The sequence below is a fragment of the Neoarius graeffei genome, chromosome 13 (genome assembly GCF_027579695.1).
Source record: "Neoarius graeffei isolate fNeoGra1 chromosome 13, fNeoGra1.pri, whole genome shotgun sequence".
NCBI lineage: Eukaryota > Metazoa > Chordata > Actinopteri > Siluriformes > Ariidae > Neoarius > Neoarius graeffei.
In genome coordinates, this window is record NC_083581.1 from 39,308,590 (window position 1) to 39,333,725 (window position 25,136).

The window sequence follows — 25,136 nt, forward strand, 5'->3', positions numbered from 1 at the left end:
ACAAAGCAGAGAAGAGAATGTGCAATTTGTCTGGTTGCTGTTGTAAGAGTCTGAGTGGTCCTGAGTCTGAATCCAGGCAATGAAGTTCTCCTGGCCCAGGCTCTCATTCCAGCTTAACACCACCATGCTTGTTTCACAAATATAGTCCATGCGCACTGCTGCAGGAGTGCAAGGAACTGCAGAAACAGTGTTTAAAGTGTAAGGCTAAAGAGTTCAAAACTGAACTCAACTTTAATAATGACTTGTAATTTTCAGAGTATAAGTTTTTCACTTAATTAATTGCTCATACATCGATAGTATCATCTCTATCATAGCATAACCTCTTCATCTCATTGTTATTCGTGTTGTCTTTACCTGTAACAATGCTGAGAGGAACACTAAGAATGCTGTTACACCACAGACCATGGGAGGTGCCTTGCACTGTGTAGCTCTGTCCACATTGCAGTCCCTGCATGGTGCAGTTGTTATTAGCAGAGTTGCAGCCTACTGAATGACCGAGTGCTGAGGTGGCATTTACAGTAACATCCAATGCACCCTCTACCGAGGTCCATGAGACCATGACCTGATCGCTGATACAATTGAGAGGGAAAACCTGCAGCACAGGAGGGCAAGGGGCTGAGAGAGGACAGAGAGAAGAAACCACAGGATTTGTGAGGTTAATAATGTATACATGTATGTTTCAATGAATTTCAAGGTACATCCCTTAAAGAATCTTTGCATCACTTCCTTTAGGTAATTTTCAACCTCTACTTCCTCCTTTAAATTTTTTTTCATCAAGGCTTCGCCTTTGTCCTTGTATCTTGCCCCTGGCTTGTATCTTTTCATACCTGTTTTCACTGTTGTTCCCACCCAAGGGCTGCTATTGCAGGTGCCATCACTAGCAAGCACGCTCACATTAAACACCGTTCCACATTGCAGCTGTGTAAGTGTGCAGTTTGTGCTGGAAGAGATGCAAGAAGCAGAGGGAACTGTCTGGCTCTGCATGTAGGCTTGGACAATGTATGTACTCGCACCAGCGCTTGCTTGCCATGATACATTTACGGCACCTGAGCTGCACTGCACCTGAGCAACCACGTTATAAGGGTCACAAGGTCCTGTAAAAGCCAGAGAGTCAAGTGAGCACAAAAGTCAGTATTTCTTCTGTATTTGTAGTCCCTGTGAGCTCACACACCTGTGGTAACAATAACCTCTGTGGTGGTAGTGCTGTTACAGTTGTCATTGCTTGCGAACACGTGGAGTGTGTAGGTCTGAGCACAGTCCAGGCCGCTGAAGTTGCAGGAAAGGGCAGAGGTGGAACAGGTACGGGTGGAGCTACTCGGGCCGGTGAGGACACTAGTGTAGGACAGCGCACTCGCCACCTGAGCCCATGAGGCCTGTACTGTGTTACTGACACATGCCACACTGGCATACACAGAGGCAGGCGTGCACGGAGCTAGAGAGAGAGAGACAGACAGAGAGAGAGAGAGAAGAAAGAGGAGGAGGAGGAACAAGAGCAATAAATAACATAAGGATGAGACTATTACAAAGCGCTGACTCAGAAGACTCCTTTCATAAATTTAAATCAGTGTCGCTTCATTTTGTTGGTCTGTTTATGTGGACAGTCCACCATACCTCTCTCTGTGAAAATGAAAACCTACTGGCAAACTCATTGATATAAATGTGTGATTTGCAGCTCTGCTACTGTCAAAGCTGCTGTTATAGAAAATTACTCAACATCTTATGATCAATCATATTCGAAAATTAAACAGAGCTATGGTATACTTTTTTTAAAGGTCCCATGGCATGGTGGTTTGTTGATGCTTTAAACGGGCTCGTGGAGGCTTCCGGATGTTATATCCGCAGCCTTTCTCGAAATGAACCCTCGGCACGTAAATATAGCCTCCTGGGAGAAAGCCCCATTTCAGCGCTTTTCCCAGTGCGTCGTTTTGCTAATGAGAAGCAGGAGGCGGGGAAGGGTAGAGGGTGGGGGCAGGCCATGGGGGGAGGGGGAGGGGCTTGACCAAGCTGCGCACACACATACTCGCTGCTATCAGCGCCTGTAGCCACGCTGCTAAGACAAAACCCCGTTCTCCCTCGGACTCCTTTCGTAAACTCAACGTGACACAGAGAACAGAGAGTGAGAGTGTTCGGAGTGGTAGTTTACGAACGTATAATACCCTAGGCTTGAATACGCACTCCATAACCAAAGAGGATAGAAGCAGCAACTACAGCAACATAGCGCTTATCCAACAGAAGACATGCATTGCGGAGCAATAGTCAAACATAAGCTCATAAGTTACAATCAATTTCCATACTAAACTCAGTTTAACAGAGCATGCTGCATGCTCTTTAGTTTTGTAGCGCAGATTACCTGGCTAACTGCAGGAAGCGGTTAGCTGCACAGCTAATGTAGCCATTGCTAGGCTAACGCACCGATTTTAAAACACGGCAAAATGACCAGTTATACACTTACTTGTTCGGTGTTTGTTGCTGATGCAGCAGGGATGCTTGGTACAGACCCAGGCTTCAGTGACAGTTGATGCGCAAAACCTGCCCTGTACTGTCCCAAGTTGTGGAAACATTCCTCAGGAAAATGCTTCCGACAAACATACACCGTCTTAGATAGACTCGACGGCGTATTATTGAAGTAAATAAAATTAAGCCACTGCGTCTTCAGGGGCTCTCCCATCGGCAGTAAAAACAGACTCTTTTCTGTGTTGTCACATCCATGTACAGCGCAATTTCCATGTTTCGCTCGCTTAGGTGATGCAATGTTGTTGTGTCCTCTATGGTCTCCTCACTATAACTGGGCGGGGCAATCCATACAGTGGGTGGGAATCCAGAGGGGGGGCGTGGGGGATCATCTCCCTTGCTGACGTAGTAAAGGGAAGAGCTTATCAACGCGCCTTTTTGACGCGCCATTCTCAAATGTTGGGCATAGTTTGGTTTACACATTATGAAATTTCTAGCCACTGGGGTGACTTAAGAAGGTCAGAGGAACTCATTTTAACTTTAAAAAACCTCAGAAAGTGAAAATTTCATGCCATGGGACCTTTAAAGACATTTAAGGATTGAGGGATATGTACCTGTCTGGATGATCTGACTTGGGCTCTCCGGTCCAGTACACACTTTGTTAGCAGCCATGACAGTGAGTGTGTAGCTTAGACCACATTGCAAACCTGAGACGTTACAGCTTGTGCCAGGTGAACTGCAGCCACGCACCAGTCCATTTATGGGTTTGACAAGGACACTGTAGCTCAGAGCCATGGGGCTCAGGGCCCAGGTCACACTCAGCATGTTGGTATCACAGTGCAGGAATTTAGAAACAGATGCCGGGGCACAGGGAGCTACAAAATAAGGCCATATTATTGATTGATTACATGACCATTTAAAAGTTTTAGAGTTGATATGAAATCCTGGAAGTATCTTCACTAATTTCAAAATAAATTTCTTGTTTTTAAATGAGGGTGTTTTCACACTTGGTCTTTTTGAGATCCTACAAAATGATCTCAGTTATATGTGCACATATATGAACACTCCAAATGAACTCAGGTCCCTCTGAAACAAACCGAACTGAGATCACCTATATAGTTGTATTTAATGTATTATTATAGTATTATGTAACATATATACATATAAATATGACATATACAGTATGTTTACAATTAACAAAGATTAGAAACTCTTTTTAATTTAGAAATTTAAAGTCGCAAAAAATCTCTTTTACAAGTGAGACCTGGCCAAGAAGGCCACACAGACAGTACATTACTACACAAGACATTCAGACATAAACCAGTTTAAACAAAGCCTAAATGAAGAGAGTAAATCATAAGACTGACAGTGATTCTCAAATATAATGCTCAAAAACCTAAAAATATATAAACCTAAAATAAGGGAGTGTAGACATAAGTCACAATAAGTACCAATAATGAAGAAATAATTTTTTTTGGCATCATTTCAGCACACTTTTCCATTATTAAGACTTAGTAAATAGGTTTAATTTTATACTCAAGTGGCTGAAACAGACTTCTGTAAATGTCATAATTGCCCTTAGGATATATTAATATCATCAATCATTCAAAATGATATTCAGGCTCACACTGTAAATCACATTGCAGTTGCTTAATTAATCAGGGGAAGCCATAGCCTAATGGTTAGAGAACCAAAAGGTCACCAGTTTGATTCCCTGGATCAGCAGGAATGGCTAACATGCCCTTGAGCAAGGCACCTAACCCCCAACTGCTTCCTAGGCTGCCCTGGGTATGTTGCACATCGCTTTGGATAAGAGTGTCTGCTAAATACCTGCAATCATTTTGCATGAACTCCATCCTGTATTCTGGGCTTTTATGTACTTACAAAGGTAAACGTGCAAACCAGACAACAAATTTAATTTTGTTCACGTTATGCGCTATCCTACACAGACCTTGGTAGTCACAGGGCCTACAGTGGTGCTTGAAAGTTTGTGAACCCTTTAGAGATTTCTATATTTCTGCATAAATATGACCTAAAACATCATCAGATTTTCACACAAGTCCTAAAAGTAGATAAAGAGAACCCAGTTAAACAAATGAGACAAAAATATTATACTTGGTTATTTATTTATTGAGGAAAATGATCCAATATTACATATCTGTGAGTGGCAAAAGTATGTGAATCTTTGCTTTCAGTATCTGGTGTGACTCCTTTGTGCAGCAATAACTGCAACTAAACGTTTCCGGTAACTGTTGATTAGTCCTGCACGCCGGCTTGGAGGAATTTTAGCCCATTCCTCCGTACAGAACAGCTTCAACTCTGGGATGCTGGTGGGTTTCCTCACATGAACTGCTCGCTTCAGGTCCTTCCACAACATTTCGATTGGATTAAGGTCAGGAATTTGACTTGGCCATTCCAGAACATTAACTTTATTCTTCTTTAAACATTCTTTGGCAGAACGACTTGTGTGCTTAGGGTCGTTGTCTTGCTGCATGACCCACCTTCTCTTGAGATTCAGTTCATGCACAGATGTCCTGACATTTTCCTTTAGAATTTGCTGGTATAATTCAGAATTCATTGTTCCATCAATGATGGCAAGCCGTCCTGGCCCAGATGCAGCAAAACAGGCCCAAACCATGATACTACCACCACCATGTTTCACAGATGGGATAAGGTTCTTATGCTGGAATGCAGTGTTTTCCTTTCTCCAAACATAACGCTTCTCATTTAAACCAAAAAGTTCTATTTTGGTCTCATCCGTCCACAAAACATTTTTCCAATAGCCTTCTGGCTTGTCCACGTGATCTTTAGCAAACTGCAGACGAGCAGCAATGTTCTTTTTGGAGAGCAGTGGCTTTCTCCTTGCAACCCTGCCATGCACACCATTGTTGTTCAGTGTTCTCCTGATGGTAGACTCATGAACATTAACATTAGCCAATGTGAGAGAGGCCTTCAGTTGCTTAGAAGTTACCCTGGGGTCCTTTGTGACCTCGCAGACTATTATACTCCTTGCTCTTGGAGTGATCTTTGTTGGTCGACCACTCCTGGAGAGGGTAACAATGGTCTTGAATTTCCTCCATTTGTACACAATCTGTCTGACTGTGGATTGGTGGAGTCTAAACTCTTTAGAGATGGTTTTGTAACCTTTTCCAGCCTGATGAGCATCAACAACGCTTTTTCTGAGGTCCTCAGAAATCTCCTTTGTTCGTGCCATGATACACTTCCACAAACATGTGTTGTGAAGATCAGACTTTGATAGATCCCTGTTCTTTAAATAAAACAGGGTGCCCACTCACACCTGATTGTCATCCCATTGATTGAAAACACCTGACTCTAATTTCACCTTCAAATTAACTGCTAATCCTAGAGGTTCACATACTTTTGCCACTCACAGATATGTAATATTGGATCATTTTCCTCAATAAGTAAATAAATGACCAAGTATAATATTTTTGTCTCATTTGTTTAACTTGGTTCTCTTTCTCTACTTTTAGGACTTGTGTGAAAATCTGATGATGTTTTAGGTCATATTTATGCAGAAATACAGAGAATTCTAAAGGGTTTACAGACTTTCAAGCACCACTGTAAATACATTAAACAGCCTGTTATTTAATAGTTCATAGTGAGGAGTGATTGTTATAAACCTCAAACCAAATGGTAAACTTTGTAATAATAGAACACAATGGAATAAGGTAGAATAGAAATACTAAGTTCATACAAATAGTGATAAAAAGCAACTGCAAGATGACATTACAAGAATGTAATATGAGCACATGAATAAATGAGACAAAGTGAAATTTCTGAAATGTACCTGTGGGCTGTGTGTAGATCTCACTCTCTGTGCTCCCACACACTCCATCACTGGCTGTCAAGCTGATTGCGTAATCCTGACCGCAGTTCAGGCCTGTGAACTGACACACTGCAGAGGTGCTGTTACACCACACCATATGTCCATCTGATCCTACAGCCTTCCCTGTGTAGGATACACTGGTGGGGCTCGAGTCCCAGCTCAGCGTTAAAGCGTTAGTAATGCACTCAATTACACTGCGGATGTTAAAGGGTGCACAAGGACCTGTATGGGACAAAGTAGAGCAAACGGTTTATGAAAAAGTAATATTATTATCATTATTATTATTATTATTATTGTTGTTGTTGTTGTTACAATAAGTTATTACAGACCAATAATCTGAGATGGACTTTAATGTAGTCAGCAAACAAAAAGGCATATTATTACATTACAGTGATTAATTACAGACTCATAATATACAATGTTTAGTACAAACTATTCATTCATGACTATTCATTCAAGACTGAACACACACACACAGACACACACACCTGTCTGCAGTGTAGCACTTTGGCTCTGGAGGCTGGAGCAAGCGTCATTAATGGCCACCACACTGACATTGTACACTTGGCCACAGTGTAGATCGGTCAGGCTGCAGGTGGTGGTATTGGATGAGCAAGTTGTCTGATGACCTTTGCTGCTCATGGCGATGACACTGTAAGTCTGAGCGCCAAGGCTGGCTTGCCACGCCACTGTGGTGTGGTTGCTACAGGTCTTTGCAACTGTCATGTTGGTTGGCACACATGGCACTGAGGAGGTCAAGAGGTCACAAAGAACACAAACACAATGTATAAAGGAACAGTACTTGATGTTTGAGGTTTGCTTCTTTAGACTAGCATTGGAGCTACAAGGATAGTGTACCTAGCAAATAAGGGAAATGTACAGTAATTCCTTCAGTTTAGCTTTATGCAAACTGCATGCTTAAATGAGCTGTTACTTATCATAAAGTGTTGAAACAAAGATGATTATTTCATATTTGTAGCAGGAGTCACCAGTGTCAGCACTTTAACAATCAGTATGTTTTCCACTACTGGAGAGTCTTCGGAACAGAGGACCAGTTTCAAGCCCAAAAGATTGTTCATTATTTTCTTATACCAGTGCACCTTAGCATGTTTTATTCCTTAGTTATAAACCTGTATTGGAGATATATATATATATATATATATATATATATATATATATATATCCTCTCATCTCATCTCATCTCGTTATCTGTAGCCGCTTTATCCTGTTCTACAGGGTCGCAGGCAAGCTGGAGCCTATCCCAGCTGACTACGGGCGAAAGGCGGGGTACACCCTGGACAAGTCGCCAGGTCATCACAGGGCTGACACATAGACACAGACAACCATTCACACTCACATTCACACCTACGGTCAATTTAGAGTCACCAGTTAACCTAACCTGCATGTCTTTGGACTGTGGGGGAAACCGGAGCACCTGGAGGAAACCCACACGGACACAGGGAGAACATGCAAACTCCACACAGAAAGGCCCTTGTCGGCCACGGGGCTCGAACCCGGACCTTCTTGCTGTGAGGCGACAGCGCTAACCACTACACCACCGTGCCGCCCATATATATATATATATATATATATAGCAAATTCCTCAGTGTTGAATTAACACCCAGAGTGTTTATATAGGTCCAATTGGACCTATATAAACAGTCTGGGTGTTAATTCAACACTGAGGATTTTGCTGTATATATATATATATATATATATATATATATATAAAATTCAACTTGACATCAGGAGATTTAGTCTAGTTATTTAAATTATTAATCCTATTTCACTACATACATATGCTAAAAATGATTCTTTAAAGGTAGACTGCCTTTCAGATTTTTCAAGTGTACATCATAAAAAGAATTTTCCCCGACACCCAATTATTTATTTTTAGTGGACCGAAAGCTACTGAATTCGAATCACAGGCTTCCAATTTTATTAGGTTTTTTTTCCCTAATAGAATAATTAATGAATTTAGGGCCATGTGATCCTAAATTCTCTGCTATTTTTTTCCTGCTTCAACATGACCCAATTCAAGATACTACCTCATGAATCACATGATGGGCTTTCCCTGTTCGCACAAGGCATTGTGGGATACAAATTTGAAACAGGAGAGAAAAATGGAGGATGTGAGTATGCGAATGAAATGTGGAAGACCGACTACAATAACGGAAAGCGAGAAGAAAAGATGTTATGTTGCAAAGGAAAGGAAACGCAGGACCAAACTAATAAATATTGGCGGTCAGCGAGCACCTCGGTGTGATCAGGTGTTCGTTTAGCGACAGAACGATATAACTGTGTTAGTGCATGGTCAAAGGTAAACCAGCACATGGGCACACAGACTTCCTCTGTCTGCTTGACTGTACGAAGCGAGCAATTTCATGCACATTATTTGCTCGGGAATCCCCTCAACTTAAATAACTTCCCAGCCACAGAATGGCCTGATATTTTGTGAGATATTACATAAATAAACATATATCACAATGACCAAATTTCAGAGGGAACTAAATTTCACCGATCTTATGAAATCGAAAGGCTGTCTAGCTTTAAAGCTTTTGTAAATGATTCTAGTTTTCCAAAGAGGTTCTACTCTGATGCTTTTCTTTTTTCTGAAGGAGAAACTACAATGATGTAGGTAGAATACTGAACCTACTTTTGCTACCATTAACAGCTCAATCATTGGATTGCCATATTTGGGGGAAAAAGTTTCTACTTACATGTATAATTGTGGAGAAAATCACATATATACAAGAACCTGCTTCCATCAGAGCATCATATCATATATGAAAGGGCTTTAGGGGAAGTTCACAAAAAAAAAGCAAAAAGCTAACAGAAAAGTTCACTGACCTGCTTTAAAGGTCACTGGCTGACTGAGTTTACTGAAGCAGGTACCATTGTAAGATCGGACCTGTGCCATGTATGATTCGCCACATGTTAGAGAGCTGAGGCTGCAACTGGGAGAGGTTGAGTTACAGAAAATCTGTTTCCCGCTGCTGGCAGAGACCACACTTGTGGTGTATCCATTAGCACCATATGTCTGGTCCCAGGTCAACTGGAGAACACCTGAGCTACAATTTACCCAGGTTTGAAAATTCCCTGGCCCACATGGAACTAGCACAGAGAGACACAAGGAGAGAGAATGGAACTGAATCAATTACAGTGCCTTGCACACATATTCACACACTGAACGTTTGCATAGTTTGTTGTGTTACAACCTGGAACTAAAAGGAAATTAATTTGGATTTTATATCATAAATCTACAGAAAATAACCCAGAATATTGTAGGAGGGGGTATATATTTACTGTTTATAGTTTTTCTTGATAGAATTATTTCCAAAACAAAAAAAAAAAGTAAGTTGTGATTGCACAAGTATTCACTCCCATTGTTGTAAAACATCCAAATTAATTCTGGTGCAACCAGTTAACATAAGAAGTCAACATATAATTAGTTGAAAGAAGGTCATCTGTGCACAAATTAAAGTGTCACATGATCTCAATATCAGTACACCTGTTTTTAGGCGAGTTTTCTAGAGAATGTACCTAAACAAACAGCATCATGAAAACCAATGACTTATCAAAACAAAGCTAGGTTCCGGAAAAGTATCAATCAGGATTTGGATATAAAAAATAGTAGTGAAATATAATAATAATAATAATAATAATAATAATAATAATAATAATAATAATAAGCAAAAAACTATGGCACAACCAGGACTCAGACTAGAGGAGACCATCCACCAAAAGTCAGTGACTGGGCAAAGATGAGATTGCACAGACAAGCAACCAAGTAGCCAATGGTAAATCCCAAGATGGTGCTACCATAACCTTCACTTCAGTGAAAACTTGCAAGCCATTGCAAGGTTTTGGTTAAAACTGAAGCACAAAATGCATATGGTTACACTTGACTCACTCGAGTTAATTTGGATGGGCGATGAAGGCCTGCTGTGGCACATGTTGTTGTGGTAGGTGACACTGACAACATAGACCTGGCCACATTTAAGGCTGGGAACCCAGCAGCTGCTGTTCAGGGTGCTGCAGTTCAGCAGGCCTTCACTTTGGTCCACCATGCTGGCTGTGTAGGAGCCAGGAAAGCTTGAACTCAGCCAGCTCACTAGCACCCGGTTCTCATCACAGTCTAGAGTGGCCTCCACCTGAGATGGAGGACAGGGGGCTGGGAGAAAGAGAGAAAACATGAAAAATTGAATGAAAGGGATGTAAATTGGGGGTAATTTCTGGGATTAACTAAAAAGGAATTCCTTCTATAGCACCAGGTACCTTTAGAACTTGTGCACATTTCTGGAAACAGTCATTTGTACTCTGTGTGTCTAGTTCTTAACTCATGACAGAAGTAACCTCAGGACTATAGACAGTGCAGTAACATTCCAATTTCTATGGCTACAGTATGTGCATAAGAACCTGAAACCATAAAATTGGTGGATATTCAGATCTGAAAGAATTGAACAAGTGGGATCTGATCATCAGTTACCTGTTTCCACAGTGATAATGTTACTGAGAGAACTGTTGCACTTGTAGCTGGACGACATGACGGTTGCATTGTATGTTGTTCCACAGCGCAGTCCTGTTATCTGGCAGTTTAGCTCCATTGTGCTGCACGTGTACATCCCACCCGAAGAGTCTGTCACTGAGGCAATGTAGAACAACGCTCCATTGGCCATGTTCCATGTGAGGATGATGGAATCCGAACTGCAATCAGTAATGGGCAAGAGGTTCTCGGGCACACAGGGAGCTAAACACACACACACACACACACAAATATTGTAATACTGGTAATACTGCCTATAAAGCTCCATGCAACACACATGGTGCTAATTTATTGTTCATAGCATGAACCCTTTTCTGCTGAGCCACTCAGGAGAACAGTTTTCTTAGTTCAGTTCCTAATTGTGTACTGTCTGGTTTTTAGTTTACACAGAAAGCTCCCAAAAGCCCAAAAGAATTCTCGAATACAGCTTCCAGGTAAGTGCACCGTCACTTACCAGTATTTGTCTGCTGACCCAGTACCATGTCACTGTAACAATCATCATTAAAGGCAGTGATCTTCAATGTCAGACTTTCTCCACATGCAACGCCAGGGATAGCACAACTGTTTGTATCTGAGATACAGCTGTAGTAGTTCTCGTGGCTGGTATTTTCACGATTTCCTCTGCCTTCGACGATGTACTGTGTGACCCCATCTACTGTATCCCAAGAACTTGTCAAAATGTCAGTTTCACAATCTGACACAGTAATCAGATTTGAGGGTTTGCAAGGTGCTGAGGAAACAGAAATAGATTTGTCAGATGATTTCACTGCTTGACATCTAGTATGAGTATTTTTAAGAGATCTTCCACCCAAACTTTTATGCAATTCAGGCATGTATTTTGTAGGCTGCTGAGTGGCTATACGTTTCTATGAACTGTTAACCCTATTAGCTTCATAACTCCAGTGCAAAACGAAAGACATCAAACATATTTGTGGAGAAATGTGTGTAAGTTTCTTTTTTTGAAAGATGGCATTACTTTGTGTGTTTACCTGTTTGGATGCTCACTGTCGGGCTGAATGGACCATTGCAATCTCCATTAATGCCATAGACGTTGAAACTGTAGTTACGGCCACACACAGTGTTGGTAAAGAAACAGGAAGTCTCTGTGGTTAGACAGTCCTGTGAACCGCCAGCATTGTCCTCCATGCGTGCCCTGTAGAAAAATGTGTTGTTTGTTGGTGCCCATGAGAAGATGATTACATTGCTGCTGCACTCACGGAACACGCTCAGATTAGCTGGCGAGCATGGTACTGTAAGACACAAAAAGAGTTAAAGATATGGTCAGTGGTTTTGATGATTTTTATAGCTCATTTGTTCCATGTTTCCAGTTTGCAAGTGGAAGTGGAAAAATGTGATTGACAGGCAAGTATGTCCTGACTGGGTGGATGTTGGTGGACAGCCTGGGAGCCTTAGAGACCAGAGTTTCTCCTCTGAGCAGATATTTTCTTTGAAGTAAGCCCTCACCAAATTGTACTGTGAGGCACTGTTTCTCAGCCACTGGGCCATCTAGTGGGCCATGAAATTTTTTTCAAGTTTGAAGCCAGATACTAATGCCGCTTTTCCACTACAAACGCGGCTGAGTCGGGCTGAGCCGTGCCGTGCTGAGTCGAGCTGAGTGAGGCTATTGGAGTTGCATTTCGACTACAACCGCGCTGAACCGTGCTGGCTGGAAGTGGGTGGACACATTGGGTGGAGTTAGCGAAAGTGGGTGGACGTCACGTGATGTCGTTAAGCAGCGCAAACAGTGACATCAGTGAGCTTTTAAGCGGTAGTCTCACGACCCGAATAGTAAACAATAAACATGGAGGACATGGAGTTGTTAGTGTTGCTAGGTCTTGGTTCTGTGGCTTGTTGTCACCGACAACGCCAATAGATACTGGCAAGAGCGTATAGATGAGGCGAGGCGCATAAGGCTTCAGAAATTCTCGTAATTCGTAATTCTTCTTCTTCCGGGTTTACGGTGTTTACAGATCCCAGCGTGCTCGCGGGGCATGTGTGGGCATGTGAGGACACTCCTCCTCACCAATCAGCGCACAGGGGAGTGTCTGCTCACTCCCCCAGCCTCACTCGGCTCGCTTTGGCTCGCTTCAGCCCCACTCCAAAACGGTGCGAGTTTTAGGGGCTAAGCAGGGCTGAAGCGAGCTGAGTCGTGCTGTTTTTTGGTAGTCGAAACGCGAGCCATGTCGGGCTGAAGTGAGCTGAAGCGAGCTGAAGTGAGCTGAAAAAGGGTAGTGGAAAAGGGCCATAAATAGTTCAGGATATCATAGCGTCCCAAATCCAGTAGCTGGTTTGACATATACTTTTCAAGTGGAATAAATACATTTGTGAGCAAATTAAGAAGAACAGGTTGTTATTATTGTCACGTTCCTCCTCTGCATTTAACCCTCACGCGCGCATGCACACACACAGAGCATGCACGTGCATTGGGCAGAATAAGTAAATACGTTTGTGGGTAAATTATATGGTCCTGTGATGCCTGCTAGAAGAGAAGAGCAGGAAGGATTAAGAATCAAACAGCTATGGTTTGTTTACACCCGATACTAAAACTACTAGCATCCTTGCAACCATCGCAAAGATGCGTACAAAGCCCAGAAATTCCTCCTTCCCCAGGCAAAAATGATACAGGATTTATCTTGTAGTGTCCTGATCCCCATATCTTTAACCCAGTCACATATAAAATGTTGTACACCTCTATGCTTGTCCAGGTTTTCATCTGTGTGTCCGTGTAGAACGATGTCTGTAGCACCAGGTAGTTTGAGATGTCAGAGAACTCAACAGATGGATAATTTTCCAGCTCATAATGAATGAATTAATAACTTTATTTAAACAAGATAAGTTGATCAGTGGAGCTGGTGGAGTCGTGCATGTACAGATACAAATAATTACAAATACAAAAGACTAAAAATAAACACAATCTTAAAAAAACCCTTAGAATCTGTTGATTATCTGTTAATTATCTTCACATTAAGTTAATTAATAGTATGCAAACTATTGTCTTTGTATTTATTTCCGGCTACAATAGGAACAAAATTTATTCTACTAATGTCAAATTTAGCTTGTAAATTTTTCTTTCATGGGAAAAATCCTTCTTTACGAGTGTGTAAGGATCTAATCCCACTGAGTGGTTTCTATATCCACTTCTTCTGAGTGTACATTTTGAGTTTAATAACTTGCTTGTTTGCTGGACACAAACATGGCAGTAAGTTCTTGTGTTAATGGACCAGACTCCACTTTTGAATCATTAATCCCTTTTGACTGAGAATGCCCTGCATGCATGGTTTTATGTTGGCTTCTGGCACGTCTGTAGAGATTTAAATACAATATCTACAATTAAAAACAGTTTGTTTTTATTGCATTTATTTAATCCCTGGGCTCCCATCTGTAACAGGGAGTGATGTTGCATCCAATTAATACACTTTACAATTGATTATTAGATTCTAATAGAATAGATGAGCCAAAATAATTGGAGATCTTTTTTAATGGGCCCCGACTCATTACAAATATAAATAGGTGGGCCTTAAAGGAATAATTCGGAGTGAAATGCTTTTTAGGGCTATTTTCACATGATTGGGAGTTCATACGTTGAGTTGGTAACACAATCACGTCAATCGGTTGTGTTTTGAGAAAGGTCTTTTTTGTGTGATTTAAACCAAAAGCGCTAACACGGCAGTGCGAGGGGCATGTCATTTCACCGATACAAAACGCTGTTTTTAAAACCATTGCCAAGGTCCAAACAACATTACAGTTCAGTGGAAGTGAGTACAGGGTTCCTACACACAAACTGAAATGTCCCTGGCTCTGTAAGTGTACAGACAGATCATCTAGAAGACTGAATACAAGGGTCATTCTCCTCGGAACGTGCAGTTTGTGTCCCAGCTGTTTTTTTTTTTAATTAAATTAAGAGATTTCCTAATAAATATGTGTGTGAAAATAAGACAATTATGAAATTCTCCCTTGATAAGTGTTAGTTCTCGGACCCAGATTGAAAAATTTTTAAATCCCCTCATCAGAGTAGTCTCACCAGCCTATTTTGGCTGTCCCCAGTCTTGGCTCCTGTCAAAAATCTTAGGATTTTTAAATTGAAAAGCGCATAAAGTTAATCCAAACACTATCATTTATCTAATATACTTCATTTCAGATAATATGTAGTCAGTTAAGTGTTAATTAGAACAAATTTCTTACTTTGGGGGGTAAATTTTGCCCTGTCCCTCAATTCCAGTGTCATTCCTGTTACTCCTTTTATTCCTGTTACCATCTCACTAAACTCTATGGTTAGATTGGTTCTATAACTCGCCAATAGGAGGTCCACATTCATAGTTGACCTTGAAAGTTCAATGGAGGGAGCATTTGAAGGATAAAGCTGGAGAAAGGTAAGTTTTCGTGTTTTTTTTTAATGGTTATATCAATTAGCAGTCATTACTGTTATGCCCAGAACTTCACAGAGACAATAGAAAATGTGGTGGTAAATAAATAAAGTACATTATGGAAGTGCAAGCTCGAGGAAGCAAGTGACCAAGGATGCATGCATGTCTTGTAGTGCAGTGTAGCAGGGGATATGTGCAAAATTGTCATTCCCGTTACTGTCATTCCTAAGGTAACAGGAATGACATAAATGGGTGTTTATTGATCGTATCATCTGTAAGGCCATACTTTTTATGAGTTAATGTTTCTTGGACTTGCCATCAGACATGCTAGAGAGGTAAAGGCCAAAAATAAAATAAAATTAAATTTTCATGTGTTTTTTTAAAGCCAAGTTGGGCCTAGGTCTGCCTGTCATGATCCATGTGGTCTGGCTAGTAATAAAAATGTTATTTTAGATTTGTAAGTATTATCCCAAATTATGACTTGTCTGTCATTCACTGAGAAGCATTGCTAAATAATGTAATTATGTCATTCCTGTTACTAACAGTCATTCCTGTTACCAAGTTGTCATCCCTGTTACCGCTTGGTTTTAACCCTCTCACCGAGTCTGTCGTAATTGTCAACTATCATCACCTGAACAGAATCAGACATCAGGCTAAGGCCTTTTATCCTGTAATGCTTTTTTCAGATTGGCCATAGTCCAACCATACAGGGCTAATACTTCACTTTCATTTTTGTGCAAAACTGGTATTGGGGCGTAGTTAACTCAGCAATTTGCAGTATAGTGTTAAAATCACTTGAGTTTTGTCTTTAAATCTGTTGAATGGGACCAAAAACAAATTTATTTATGATATCTGTTTTAGAATATTGGTGTGCTTTTTGCTATGTTGTATCCTGCTCATGTCCAGTAACAGGAATGACCCAAAGTCACCTACAGTCACTTTTGAAACATCTGTGGGAAGACATACATAAATTATTGAGCACTGCTAATGACATGTTTAGATGTTCGCATGTCCTGTGAATAATGAGACATATACATTAGGGCAAAATATTTCTACTAACTGAACTGAAGCTTCAGTAAAAGAGATTGCACGTTCTGAGGAGAATGACCCACAAAACATGTCCCTTCCCGAAAGTAGTTGTTCTCCAGACGCCATCTTCAGGGGACAGTCCGTAAAAGTCGAGTACCGAGTGCAGAGCTAAATCCTCTGGAAATGCACAATTTCGTAGCATCACATGACCTCCCATTCAAAATTCCAACCCGCTTGGACTATAATGTTGTTCCATGTAGTTTCCTTTCAATTTCGAACTAAACACTAGATTGTGTTTCCATAAAATGCTACGAAATTGTACATTTCCAGAGGATTTAGCTCTGCACTCGGCACTCGACTTTTACGGACTGTCCCCTGAAGATGGCGTCTGGAGAACAACTACTTTTGGGAAGGTACACGTTTTGTATTCAGTCTTCTAGACAATCTGTCCGTACACTTACAGAGCCAGGGACACTTCGGTTTGTGTGTAGCAACCCTGTACTCACTTCCACTGAACTGTAATATTGTTTGGACCTTGGCAATGGTTTTAAAAACAGCATTTTGTATCGGCGAAATGACATGCCCCTCACACTGCCGTGTTAGCGCTTTCGGTTTAAATAAAAAAAAAAACTTTCTCAAAACACAACCGATTAACGTGATTGTGCTACCAACTCAACGTATGAGCTCCCAATCATGCGAAAATAGCCCTAAAAAACATTTCACTCCGGATTATTCCTTTAAAGTAGAAAAGATTGAGAACTCCTGCTGTAAGGGGTCTTATGCAACAATCCCTGACCACACCTTTAAAAACAGTGTGAGAGAGTGTGTGGTGGATTCACATTAATGCTTACAGAGAAAAAAAAATGAGGCAACAATACAAACAACTAGCAATCCCAGGAGTCTTAAGTCACACAAATGCTTCTGATTTAATCTTGTCTCAGTGCATTATAAGCTCAGCTGTTGTTGCTGTGAAAAAAGAGCATGTGTAAACTAGACTACATGACTGAAATCCCAAGCTGATCCTCCAGGGTCACCTCATTGTCTTCAAGTGCTGAGGGTGTGTTCAGATGCTTTTGCATGTGAAACAGGACCAAACACTGAATAGTGGGTCTCACCAACAAATAGACTATGTGATAGCACCTGGTACACAATCTGGGATTTTCTGGTGTGGCGTTCACAAAAGGAAGATGGTTGAGAAGGAATCAAGAGTGTCCTATCTAGTCATCTCAAGAAGCATTCACTAAATATCTCTGATATATGGATCTAAATTCATTCAGCATCAATCAACACTCAGACAAGAAAATGTCTTATGCTTTTTGCTGAACATCTGTTTATATATATTGAATAAATTATGCTTATAAATAAAGAACTACGACAGATTCTGTTGGTCCAGATAATATCTTATGCCCCAAATGAAGGCTACTGCTTGTCGACTAATCAAATCTATCCATTATAATAATCTGGAATCTGCTTAAATTGGAAATACAGTATACTACCATTTGCTTATTTCCAGTTTCTTCCAATTTGGCTAGTTTTCATATTACTGTATACTATGAATCTGGAAGTCTGAGGGCTTACACTCCGAGACACGTGAAGCTACTGCATCCTTTAAACAACTGCTCATAAAACATCATATGGCAGCTGAACAAGCTTGGAGGAGAACATTACTTTCCTCATTACATTTAAATCTTTGATACTGTAATTTTCCATCCATTACCGCTTATCCTGTGCAGGGTCGCAGGCAAGCTGGAGCCTATCCCAGCTGACTATGGGCGAGAAGCAGGGTACACCCTGGACAAGTTGCCAGATTATCGCAGGGCTGACACATATGGACAAACAAACATTCACACACACATTCACACCTATGGTCAATTTAGAGCCACAAATTAGCCTAACCCGCGTGTCTTTGGACTGTGGGGGAAACTGGAGCACCTGGAGGAAACCCACACAGACACGAGGAGAACATGCAAACTCCACACAGAAAGACCCCCGTCGGCCACTGGGCTTGAACCCAGAACCTTCTTGCTGTGAGATGACAGTGCTAACCACTACACCACCGTGCCGCTCTACTGTAATTTTATACCTAAGAATTACTGCTTTAATCCTAAGCACTGTCCTGTGCTCATTGCAAGACTCTTATTTACAGTCTGCTTATAATGAATATTCTTTCAATACACTCAACCAGGTTCCTTCCTCATGGTGTCTCAAAAGTTTTTCCTTGCTGCTGTCTTCCCTGGCTTGTTCATTTATCATCTAAATTTACATCTGGATTTCTGAAAAGCTTTGTGTTGATCAACAGGGATGAAAGGAGGGCCATCCTTCCACACAAACAGCAATGTGATCTAATTGAACTGCTCTGATCTCAGATCAGGGGCCCTCACTCACCTGTTTGGAAGAAGGCAGAGATGCTGCTTGTGCTCTCACAGTTTTTGGCAATGGCACTGACCCACACCATATAGTCCCTGCCACAATCCAAGTTGGCCAGCAGGCATGTTGTGCCCGTGGAAGTGCAGGAAATGGTCCTGCCATTCTGGTCAACTGCTGTGGCACGGTAAGAGTCAGTACCGTACACAGTACCCCATGATACCACCGCAGATGCACTCACACAGCTGTAATCTGCCAAAACTGATGTCACCGAAGGTAGATCTGAGAGTGACAGAAATACATGTACAGGTGAACTCACCACACACAAGCAATTATTCACATACTCACATTTTTGCACTGTGTATTATAGCCATCATTATCACCTACTTACTGTTTGTAGTATAGTTTACTTGTTTTGGTTCTCCAGGAGTCAGAAACATGTTCAGAGAAGAGACAGCTATCAAATATAGGTTGCATGGCAGCAAGTTTTGCACATCCTGGACGGTGGAAGAGATGGTGGTGCTCAATATCTGTGTACCGTTGGCATATGCGACCATTATCTTATACAGGAGGACCTTTTCCACAGGCTGCCATGTGATGCGCACTACCTGGCTTGAGAGGGGCTCCACTGTGACCACCGCTGGTGGCTGAACCACTGAGAAAACGTGCGGAAAATCCGTTAGTGTTCTAGGTCAGAGTCAGAGCCTTTTGTGGTCACTGATGAGTTCTTTGCTCTAACAAACACAGGTAATGTTAAGAGAATATATGGACTGACTCCTTCCATCTCAAATGCAGTTTAAAATCCTCCCAATCTGACGCCACAGATCCAAAAACTGTGAGAAGTAAAACACCTTGAAAAGTTTCCAAAGAAACATTGAGCAGTAGTTTTATGATTGTGCTCAAAAAGATAGGGTTTTCTCAGAAATCATGTCAAATTATATTGTTAGCTGGCTAACTAGCATTAGCAATGAAGTTTATGAACATTTATGAATATGACAAAAATCCTCTCAGAAATCCTGTCAGGTTACCTTGTGCTAATTAGCTGGCTGGTATTCATAGTACCAATTATTAACATTTAGGAGTATGATTTGAAAATCCTCTCAGAAATCCTGTTAGGCTGGCTTATATTAGTTAGCTTGCTAGCATTAGCAGTGGAGATTTTAAAGAAAAAAATTAAACATGACTTAAAACGTCTCTCTGAAATCCTGTCAGGTTAGCTTACAGTACAAGTCAAAAGTTTGGACACACCTTCTAATTCAATGTTTTTTCTTTATTTTTATTAATTAAAAGTCACTTCATGTCTTAAAGTAACGATGGATGTCGTTTCTCTTTACTTAGTTGAGCGGTTTCTTGACATAATATGGATAACTACAGTTGTGGAATAGGGCTATACTGTATTTATCTCATTATCTCTAGCCGCTTTATCCTTCTGCAGGGTCGCAGGCAAGCTGGAGCCTATCCCAGCTGACTACGGGCGAAAGGCGGGGTACACCCTGGACAAGTCGCCAGGTCATCACAGGGCTGACACATAGACACAGACAGCCATTCACACTCACATTCACACCTACGGTCAATTTAGAGTCACCAGTTAACCTAACCTGCATGTCTTTGGACTGTGGGGGAAACCGGAGCACCCGGAGGAAACCCACGCGGACACGGGGAGAACATGCAAACTCCGCACAGAAAGGCCCTCGCTGGCCCCGGGGCTCGAACCCAGGACCTTCTTGCTGTGAGGCGACAGCGCTAACCACTACACCACCATGCCGCCTACTGTATTTATATTATTTACTATTTACTGTTTGATCTCAAACTCATTGAGAAGGCAAGAAATTGCACTAATTAACTTTTGACGAGGCACATCTGCTAATTGAAAAGCATTCCAGGTGATGACCTCATGAAGCTGGTTAAGATAATGCCAATAGTGCCAAGAGTAGAATCTAAAATATGAAACAAATTTTGCTTTTTAACACTTTTTTGTTTACCACATATTTCCATCTGTGTTTCACGTGTTATTTCATAGTTTTGATGTCTTCAGTATTGTTCTACAATGTAGAAAATAGTCAAAATACAGAAAAACCTATGAATGAGTAGGCGTGTCCAAATTTTTGACTCGAACTGTATGTTGCTGGCTAGCATTAGCAGTGAAGTTTATGAACATTATGGAAAAAATTATTTTAGAAATATAGTTAAATTTGCTTATGTGACTATCATTAAACAATAGTTATTTCTGGTTCGCTAATTTGATTGGACAAGCAGCACACCAAGAGTGCTAATATTTCATATAACAGTACTGGGACATGTCATTGTTTATATCATGCCACCTGTCTGTGTTCTGTCTGTGTGTTAGCATAGCAACATGCAACACTCTATCCAGCTGCAGCTGCTTTAGGAACTATTCCCATTGACGGAGCAAAAATAAACAAACTATTTCACCATATTGTGTCTGAAATGTCAGTTATTTAATATTAATGCTTTAGTACGGTAATAGCAGTATTGTATAAAAGCAATATTGCAGTCACAACTGTGCTATTATACTGAATATTGGCACAGCTGTGATAACCTGTAGCACTCTAACTCATGAGATATTGCTGAATTAGCACTGCAGTTGAATATTTAGGAATTTGACTTGGAAATCCTTTGAAAAAGGTTAGTAAGGTGGCTAACAAATGTTTTTATATAAGTCTCATCTCATTATCTCTAGCTGCTTTATCCTGTTCTACAGGGTCGCAGGCAAGCTGGAGCCTATCCCAGCTGACTACGGGCGAAAGGCGGGGTACACCCTGGACAAGTCGCCAGGTCATCACAGGGCTGACACATAGACACAGACAACCATTCACACTGACATTCACACCTACGGTCAATTTAGAGTCACCAGTTAACCTACACTGAAAAAAATTAAACATTGGCTCAAATTTAAAAAATTGAGGTAATTGATCACACCTAATATTGTAGTGTTATACAATATAAATAATTCATTTGATTTGACCTGAAATATTTAACTTCATGTAAACCAATTTCTGATGGTTGAACCAAAGCAATTATTTCAGATTTTCCTAAATTAAGTAATTTTTTTTTTACCTTTATTTGATAGGACAGTGTAGAGACAGGAAATGAGCTGGAGAGAGACAGGGAGGGATCGGGAAATGACCGCGGGTCAGAATCGAACCCAGGTAGCCGGATTTATGGCATGGCGCCTTAGTCGACTGAGTCACAGCACCTTCAAATGCATTGGTTTTATTACTTAATGTACACTGACAAAAGTGAAACAAAGCTGTTGTTCATTTAATGTATTTGTTTTCATTCCAGTGAATAAAAAAAATAGTTTGCTCCCATATTCAAAAGTTGTTTAAATGAATTTAAAATATTCAGGTTTAACAAAGATTATTTATAAATAATCTTTGTTAAACCTGAATATTTTAAATTCATTTAAACAACTTTTGAATATGGGAGCAAACTATTTTTTTTATTCACTGGAATGAAAACAAATACATTAAATGAACAACAGCTTTGTTTCACTTTTTTCAGTGTAACCTGCATGTCTTTGGGGGAAACTGGAGCAAACCCACGCGGACAACATGCAAACTCCACACAGAAAGGCCCTCGCCGGCCACGGTGCTCGAACCCAGACCTTCTTGCTGTGAGGCGACAGCGCTAACCACTACACCACCATGCCACCCTGTTTTTATATAAGTGTTAATCATATATGAATGCCATATTGAACACTTAAAGACTTCTGGAATTCAATATACTTCAATACATGCCCATGTTCCCATATATGCTCTTTAAAACACACCTACTACATTTCCAAATTATATCTACAGTAATTACATAAATGAATGTTTTATATTATAACAGAAGTAATTTGCAGGGTTTTTTTTTCTTCATTAAAAAGCTTAGCATAGCACATAGAAGATCACTCACGTGTGGTGACAGTGCGCACTCGGCTCCTCGCACCCAGGCCGGCTAAATTGGAGGTGTAAACATAGCAGTCATATAAGGTGTTGGGCTGCAGATTTTGGATGATTGCGCTAGTGTTTGTGAAGGAGAGATTATAGCGCTCGTTGGTTATTGAGGAGTTCACCAAGATGAAATACTGATCCACAGAGGACACACTGTCCCACTCTAAAGCAATGGCTGTACTTGATATTGCCTGTGAGGAGATTATCTGAGACATGTCTGGGACTGAAAACAAGCAAACAAACAAACAAATAAATAAAACTCACTTAAACTTTTATCACTTGTATTTGATGTTTTATGAACAATATATTTAATTAGAAGGTTTGTTTTTTTTAATTGTATTATATTATTTGACCAAACCAACCCTTTTGAGGTTGGAAATATTCTACAAGTGTAAAACAGTTACTTTTTTTTTTTGTAGGATGTAGAAAATAAAACGTTTTTGGTACCAGTAAAAACCTGCTAGCTTATTACATATAATTTACTATTTTTATTCTTCATTTTTTTCTGTTTTAAAAAGAATGCAGTGTTTCTTTGTTCATGTAAATTGTGCAAGTATAAGGTTCTGCAGGAATTTTGTGTCTGTGCCACCATTCTGCCCATCAGAAAATATTATGATTTGATATCTTCTGACCATCCCTAACAAATACACACATACTCTTCACTGACCTGTCCTCCCTATTCCTGTATCCAAACACTCAACACTGTAAAAGCGGAATACTTTGACCACAACGTTGTAAAGAGTGCCTGGGCTCAGGCCGAAGACTTGTTTCTGTGTAGTTGAGGCAGAAACTGTGACCACCACAGGTGCCACACTGCTCATGTTCACTACACGCAGGTCCAGTATATAGTTGGTGGCCCCTGTGTAGCTGGTCCATCGCACAAGCAGTGATGAGGCCGATGGGGAAGAGATGGATTTGATGATGTCGCATTCTACCAAGAAATACGTATTAGTAATAATAATGCATTTGCAAGCTAAAGTCATCTTTATCCAAGTACTATTTAGCACATTAATGCCTCCATTAGGGGATGTGTGGGCAAACTAGATACACAAATTTAAAATGAGTAAAAAAAAACAAGCAGTAGGAAGTGCGATATTATATGCATTTAACTGGGCACAAGTCAAATGAAATAAGAATGCTAAATCATACAGGCCAGGAGATACAAATTAAAATTTTAGGTCAATTTTGGCCTGCTTGTGGCACTATTGATTGATTATGGTATAAATGACAGCCAAAGGTCAAATGATTGCTAAAATCTAATTGGATAATGGTGGCAATACTTTTTGAATTGTGGCATCTACAGTACATAAAGACGAGCATAAAGATACAGCATACAAAATATCAAGCCAAAAAAGTGCTTGTTTGTCCTCAAAAAACTTTAGCATTTTTAAAGCCATTTACTTCACAAGGATGTTTATAAAATGTTTATAAGATATAGAATGTTTCTAAGACTTCATAATTTGATACGTTAAAAATGTATATTTCTTATAATTGTATAATAAACGTAATATGATATTACACTTTGCTGCTTAACTGAAGTTAAATTACACTTTAATTTCGACAACAACGCAACAACAACCAAAAGCACATGACCTAAAACTGGAACAGAATATTGATAAAATGAAAATTCAGCATAAAAATGCATGAACACATAAAAAATTTTTAATATAGGAGCAGCATTATTTACAGAATTAAAGTGTTAAGTATGCCAATAACTTTCAGATCTTTAATGAGAAATTTCTAGAACTAGAAGCTATTAGAATTAAGAGACTGACAGTCCACTTTTTGAAAAATTTTATAGTCTAATTTGCTTTGTAAATAAATCAGAAAATTGAAAGTCAATGGATCTAATACTCATGTTAGTTCTATTTTAAAGTAACAGCACAATTTGATCTAATGGGTTTTTAGAATTTTTTAATATCACACTATAAGTCTAATGGATACAAATGTTCACAAATTTACAATTCACCACAATTCAGCCCAAAACATCAATCATTTTTTTTAACTGATGTCTACCATAATTATGTTCTATACAATTTTGAAGCCTACATAATAATATAACAGCCCAAGTTTGGCTGATATTGTTGATAAATAGCTGTTATTCAGTAACACTTTCTAATGAGATAGAAGATATCATCCCCAGTCATTTTTGGAGCAGTTGACTTACCTTTTGTCTGAGTGTTTTTAATCTATGAAAGACATAAACAAAAAAAAATCATTGTCCTATATGTATTTTCCATATTTATTTGCCAAGAATTTGATTTTTTTAGGTCTCTACAGTGTGTCAGAGATTGTATTTACCTGAGCCAGAGCAACCCAAATGAAAAATCCTAATTCTCTCAAAGATCCCATCTTTGACAATGACTCTGTTATTTCCTCTATTAGCTCTATACAAGCTAGTGTAATACAAAGGGTGCTCTGGATTCTTTTGAGGCATCAAAGTTACACCTCGTACAGTACATGACAGCCAATCAGGAATCAGGGTCATCCCTCTCGACAATGCCCTGGGGTGTACAACGCATCACAGGATGATAGAAAGCGAGACACGCAGAGGGTTGAAAGAAAGGACATTG

The 25,136-nt window shown here is 40.1% G+C and overlaps 1 protein-coding gene across 1 annotated transcript; it reads right to left on the bottom strand.

Annotated features, from left to right (window-relative positions):
- Positions 1-1,163: 1,163 nt before the first annotated feature.
- Positions 1,164-23,384, bottom strand: LOC132895910 (fibronectin type III domain-containing protein 7-like). Its single transcript, XM_060936654.1, has 12 exons — positions 23,231-23,384; positions 22,526-22,786; positions 19,143-19,259; positions 18,626-18,886; positions 11,837-12,097; positions 11,302-11,577; positions 10,791-11,051; positions 10,215-10,475; positions 6,790-7,047; positions 6,263-6,523; positions 3,066-3,326; positions 1,164-1,432 (listed from the first exon to the last, which is right to left on the bottom strand). Exons 1-12 carry the CDS (start codon positions 23,382-23,384, stop codon positions 1,164-1,166), a joined length of 2,901 nt encoding a protein of 966 aa, XP_060792637.1.
- Positions 23,385-25,136: the final 1,752 nt, after the last annotated feature.

Coding starts and splice junctions, on each gene's coding strand:
- LOC132895910 (XM_060936654.1), bottom strand. CDS start 23,384: ATGAGCAGTGTGGCACCTGTGGTGGTCACAGTTTCTGCCTCAACTACA. Junction 11,052..11,301: donor GGGTCAGCAGACAAATACTG/GTAAGTGACGGT, acceptor GTGTGTGTTTAG/CTCCCTGTGTGCCCGAGAAC. Junction 10,476..10,790: donor CATTATCACTGTGGAAACAG/GTAACTGATGAT, acceptor TCTTTCTCCCAG/CCCCCTGTCCTCCATCTCAG.